The sequence below is a fragment of the Poecilia formosa genome, unplaced genomic scaffold (genome assembly GCF_000485575.1).
Source record: "Poecilia formosa unplaced genomic scaffold, Poecilia_formosa-5.1.2 Scaffold617, whole genome shotgun sequence".
NCBI classification, from domain to species: Eukaryota; Metazoa; Chordata; class Actinopteri; order Cyprinodontiformes; family Poeciliidae; genus Poecilia; species Poecilia formosa.
The window spans coordinates 235,710-241,330 of record NW_006800556.1 but is presented as its reverse complement, the minus strand read 5'-3'; the positions used below and the strand labels follow the sequence as shown (position 1 = coordinate 241,330).

At 51.1% G+C, this 5,621-nt stretch overlaps 1 protein-coding gene across 1 annotated transcript in view; it reads left to right on the top strand.

Moving 5' to 3' along the window:
- LOC103130235 (CLIP-associating protein 1) overlaps positions 1-5,257 on the top strand; it is a gene marked incomplete at its 5' end in the record, with an annotated part of 12,550 nt that extends 7,293 nt beyond the window's left edge. The window contains 6 exons of the mRNA XM_016665763.1: positions 426-482; positions 1,094-1,284; positions 1,381-1,509; positions 2,564-2,770; positions 3,042-3,158; positions 3,926-5,257. Coding sequence (XP_016521249.1) covers positions 426-482; positions 1,094-1,284; positions 1,381-1,509; positions 2,564-2,770; positions 3,042-3,158; positions 3,926-4,012 — 788 coding nt within the window. The remainder of the gene's footprint in view (positions 1-425; positions 483-1,093; positions 1,285-1,380; positions 1,510-2,563; positions 2,771-3,041; positions 3,159-3,925) is intronic.
- Positions 5,258-5,621: the final 364 nt, after the last annotated feature.

Here is a 5,621-nt window from a genome sequence, read left to right as displayed (position 1 = left end):
TGATATTTGTGTGACAATATTTTATTAAAATTAAGAGCTAAACAGCCTATAGTATTATTACTGTATTGTTTATAGATGTAAAATAAATATAAGTTTATTGTTACTAATCCTGGACCATAAAAAGAAAGTAGAACGAGAAGCTAACGCCTCAGATGCAGGGCGCCACTCAGAACTGGATCAGCTGCTAATGCTAGCGCAGCAGCCAGGTGGTAACCTGTGATCCAGGTGAGAGGTCACCTCAGACCTCAGTCTGTCGCCATGGCAACAGGAAGCAAAGATGCTGAAACCAAACATGTCTCCATCCAGCTGTTCAGCACGTTTATTTCTGTTGCTGCCATGACATTGTTCTCTCTGCACCCACCTCCCCATCTTCATCCTCCATCTTCATCCTCCCTGACCCCTGACCCCCACCCTCACCCCTGCAGGCCGGCGGAAGGATTCGGGTGAAAACAAGACGAGTCTCCCTAAAGGCTTTTGTCCTGGTAAACGCTCTTCCTCCTCTTCCTCCTCTTCCTCTTGCTGTTTGTTTCCCGTTTATCTCCTCAGGATCCTGTGGCTCCGCCCACTTCCTGCCTGCTTGTTGTTTGTTCCTGGGTATAACCCAGAGGGTTCTAGCCTCTGGGTCGGGTCGGTCCTGTCGGGTCGGTTTTGTCAGGTCGGGTCGGTTCTGTTGGATCGGTCCTGTCAGGTCGGGTCGGTTCTGTTGGATCGGTCCTGTCAGGTTGGATCGGTCCTGTCGGGTCGGTTCTTCTGGGTTGGTTCTTCTGGGTCGGTCCTGTCGGGTCGGTTCTTCTGGGTCGGTCCTGTCAGGTTGGGTCGGTTCTGTTGGGTCGGTTCTGTCAGGTCGGGTCGGTTCTGCTGGGTTGGTTCTGCTGGGTCGGTTCTACTGGGTCGGTTTTGTCAGGTCGGGTTGGTTCTACTGGGTCGGTTCTGTCAGGTCGGGTTGGTTCTGCTGGGTCAGTTCTTCTGGGTCGGTTCTGTCAGGTCGGGTTGGTTCTGTTGGATCGGATTGTTCTGCTCTGACTCTGGGACGTTTCCCGGTTCTAGAATCGTCCTAGCGAACATGCTAACCCCTCTCTGGTTCCCCTCTCAGTCGGACCGGACCATTCGGACCTGGTGGCCGACCTGCTGAAAGAGCTGTCCAATCACAACGAGCGCAGCGAGGAGCGGCGCGCGGCGCTGCTGGAGCTGCTGAAGGTCACGCGGGAGGACAGCGCCCCCGTGTGGGACGAACACTTCAAAACCGTCCTGCTGCTGCTGCTGGAGACGCTCTGCGACAAGGAAGTAGGTTCTGGTTCTGGGGCCTGCTGACGGTCTCTCTCCAGAGGGACCGGACCAGGACTCTGGGGCGGTACTGACCTGGTTCTCGTCTCCCGGCAGCACACCATCCGGGCCCTGGCCCTGCGGGTTCTGAAGGAGATCCTGAGGAACCAGCCGGCCCGATTCAGGAACTACGCTGAGCTGACCATCATGAAGACCCTGGAGGCCCACAAGGACTCCCATAAAGAGGTGATCTGGTTCTGGTTCTGCTGCTCTGGGTTTTAATACCTGGATCTGAATTAAATTAAATGAATTAAATGAGGTCAGCAGGAGAAACAAGACAAACAACCAGGAACACTCAGACCCTGCAGAAAACCCGGGCCGGGAATCGAACCCATGACCTCCTGGCTGCAAGGCAGCAGTGCTACCCACTGCCCCACTGTGCAGCCTGGTATTATCATCATTATTATTATTATTATAGTAATAATAGTGATGATAATAATTATAATAATAATAATAACCTGCAGCTTCACAGTGAGGCAATAAATTACTTTCTCAGCTCCTCTCTTTAAAGCTGCTGAGTGTTTTGGATCATTATCCTACTGGATGACCTCTGACCCCTGATCACATGTTCTCCAGCAGCAGCTCTGGTCCTTCCACAGGTCTGAGGGGGAACAGCTGCGGCCTTTGACCTCTGCAGGATGGGATGTGCTCTGGCCTCCAGTAGTTTTCCTCCGGCAGACCGAGGATCGATAAACACCACGTGTCGATCCTGGAATGTTACTCGGGTCCAGAACGGTTCTGTTCTGGTTTCCATTGACGGGTCTGCAGCCTCCAGAACCTCCAGAACCTCACATGGGTTCCTGAGTTCAGCTCTGTTTCTATGTCTAAACTGTTTGACATGAAAAATTTCTGTTGCTTTTTCTGCATTTTTTTATATTTTTGGTTTTTTTATCTCCTGGTTTTTTATCTTTCTCTTTTTCTCTCCATTTCTCTGAATTTGCATCTTTTATTGCCGTCTTTCGTTCCTTTTCCAGATTTTATTGTTGATTAAAAGCAGAGGCTGTTTATCACAGTGATTTGGTCCTGAACCTGAAGAGGTTCTGGTTCTCCTGGAGCCTGTCGATAGTTTTGGGTTTTAGTTTGGAGTTCTGCTCTTCTTCTTATTTGTCTCCCTGTTTTTGGCCTTAAATCGGTTCAAAGTTGAGGCAGCAGAATGACTGACATGGCTAAGAGTGTTTCGGTGTGAGAGGTCAGAGGTCGGCTGCGAGGCCCGTCTCTAGCCAGCACGTTGTCGCCCCAGGTGGTGCGTGCGGCCGAGGAGGCGGCGTCCACGCTGGCCGGCTCCATCCACCCGGAGCAGTGCATCAAGGTGCTGTGCCCCATCGTCCAGACCGCCGACTACCCCATCAACCTGGCCGCCATCAAGATGCAGACCAAGGTCATTGAACGCATCGCCAAGGACTCGCTGCTGCAGCTGCTGCCCGACATCATCCCCGGCCTGCTGCAGGTGGGTTCTGGTTCCGGTTCCGACCCGTTTCCAGCCCTCGGCGGGTTCTTCCATGACGCCCGCACAGCGGCTTATTTGGACAATGGTCATATTTGGACAGTGGGAATTATTTGCCTTATTTGTCCCTGGAAATGTTTGTGTGCACTCTGCTCCGGGTGCGACTCCTCCCACGTTCCTGCTGACCCGCTGTGTGTGTGTGTGTGTGTGTGTGTGTGTGTGTTTGTGTGTGTGTGCATGTGGGCGTGCCTGATGCTGCGTGTCTCTGCTGCAGGGCTATGACAACACAGAGAGCAGCGTTCGCAAGGCCAGCGTGTTCTGCCTGGTGGCCATCTACGCCGTGATTGGAGAGGAGCTGAAGCCCCACCTGGCACAGCTGACAGGCAGCAAGGTAGCTCACACACACACACACACACACACAGCAACGGCTCTCCCCGTGCTGCTAGCAGACGCTGAGCCTTATCTTCTTCCCATGTTGTTGCTCTTCAGCCGGTTCCAACCGGCTGGCCGATAATAAAGTTGTGGCTCCAATTTGTCCAGGTGTCCTTGAGTTGTGAAGGTCAGGCCCACCTGACTGTTCCCCCCGACCACACACACACACACACACACACACTGGACCCGTCTCAGGTCCAACATCAGGTTCTGCTGGTCTTTCTGGTCCAAGGAAGCACAGTGGTGGAGGGGTGATGATGTGGGCCCACTGCAATATTCTAGAGTCCAGTGTGAATCCATCTCCAGCAGATCTACAACAGAACGGCCTAGTCAAAGTCCAGGCCTCAGCCTGAGTGAAACACTGTGGTGGCCCTTCAGAGAGTTGGACCAAAGATCCTCTGTCAGTGTGAGATGGATCCTCGGTCCTGTTCCTGCAGTGCAGCAGCAACCTGAATGTTTCACCCAATCCGTTCCCAGAGTCTGGTTTATAAAAACACTGTTAGCTTTTCAAGATGGTCATCAAGTAAAATGCATTTTTGCACCAGATTTGCTAATATTTATCCCTGATGAATACATTTGATGTCAAAATGGCTGCAGTTGGATCCACCAAAACACCAGTGAAAGCTAGGAAGCTAATGCTAACCTGCTAAACCACAGTCAGATCTGTAGAAGGATCCAGACTGCGAACCGGGCCGGTTCTGCTGACGGTTCTGTCTCTGTCTGCAGATGAAGCTTCTGAACCTCTACATCAAGCGGGCCCAGACCACCAACAGCAACAGCAGCAGCTCCTCCGACGTTTCTTCTCACAGTTAATGTGGGACCTGTAGAACCTTCAGAACCTTCTGGACCGAGCAGAACTTCCCGCTCCGCCCTAACCTGCTGTCCTGCTTCGCATCTGAGCTGGAGCCGACTCAGTTCTCCTGCAGCTTCTCCATCAGTTCACATGGCCGGATCCAGAAGTTCAGCAGCACCTTCTGATTGTTTTCAACGTGCCCTTAGGAACCGACCCGACCCGTTTAACTCATCCAGAACTTTGGGTCAAATTGAGGTTCTCCAAAGCATTGATTGTTGCTCTAGTGCGACGTCTTCTCTGGTTCCACCTGCAGAGACCCGGACACGCTCCACATCTGGACCCGACCTGAGGTTCTGAGACCGATGCTGCTCAGTGTGAGCGACCAGCCGAGTCAGAATGAAAATCTTTAGACTTTGGTTCCCAGGATTAGGATTAGAGATTTAATCAGCCTCACATCAACAAAATGACTTTTAACAGAAATTTGGAAACATTTTATTGGTTCAGAAAACCTCCTGACGCTCCGATTGGACAATAACAACAGTGTCGCAGATCCAACCGTCCAATCAGAGAGCAGAGTATCTGGTTGCCTTAACTTGAGGAGCAAAGAGCGGCCGGGTTCTGGAGCTGCCCAGAGGTCTGGTTCTGTCTCCTCCTGAAGACCCGGACCAGAACCTTGCAGGTGTTCTGTAAATACATGTCGATGGTCACTGTTTGCACGTCAGTGAGCTAGCTAGCATGTGGCGCTCCGCCTCTTCTAAAGTGCACTTTGTCACACCAGCCTGGTTCTGGTTCTAGTAGAACCACTGGGCCGCCTCTGGATCTGGTTCTGGAGGAGTCCGGATCCCCGCAGGCCGCTCCAGCTCCAGAGTTTAGCAGGAACCTTTGTCCTGCTGATGAATCTTCAGATTTTCATTGTCGTGGTTCTGGATGTCGGTGCGGAGGTCCAGATCGGCCCATAATTGACGAATGTACAGGAAGTTCTGATCCGGTACTGAAGCGGACCGTAGGCGGCGCTGCCTCGCTGCTCCTCCTCCTGGCCTCTTTCTGTTTGATGCCACGCTGAACCTGGTCACTCTTTGTTTTGCTGCGATATTGCGACTCGTATTTATATATTTTATTTGATCAGGTTTTATTTTCTTGTTCTGATGATGAAGATGATGAAGATGATGAAGAACTGTACAGATGCTCTTTAAATCCTGTCAGATTTTCAGCGAAGTAAAGAAATAAACAGACTGAAAATAAAACTTCCCATTTCCTCTTTCTGATCGGTTTAATTCTTTCTGTCGTTCTTCTCAGCACTGCTGAGATCGTTTTATAACTTCCCAGGTTTAAATAATCCAATAAAACGGATCAGAATCCTGGCCCAATTACCTGGTTTCTGATACAGAGAAGCAGCAGCATGGAGACCCAACAGACCGGCACCATCCAAGGGATTTAAAAGCTGTGCTGCGTCTCCTCAGAGGTCAGTTAACATTAGTGACTCAATTTGAGGTTCTGCATCTCTTGTGCTCCAGTTCTGACCTGCATTATTACTGTAATCCGACCCAAAGGGATTATGGGGTCGTTTGGGTTCCAGCTGATGAAACACAAAATTCTGCTAGAACCACAGCTGCATCCACCCATCCATCC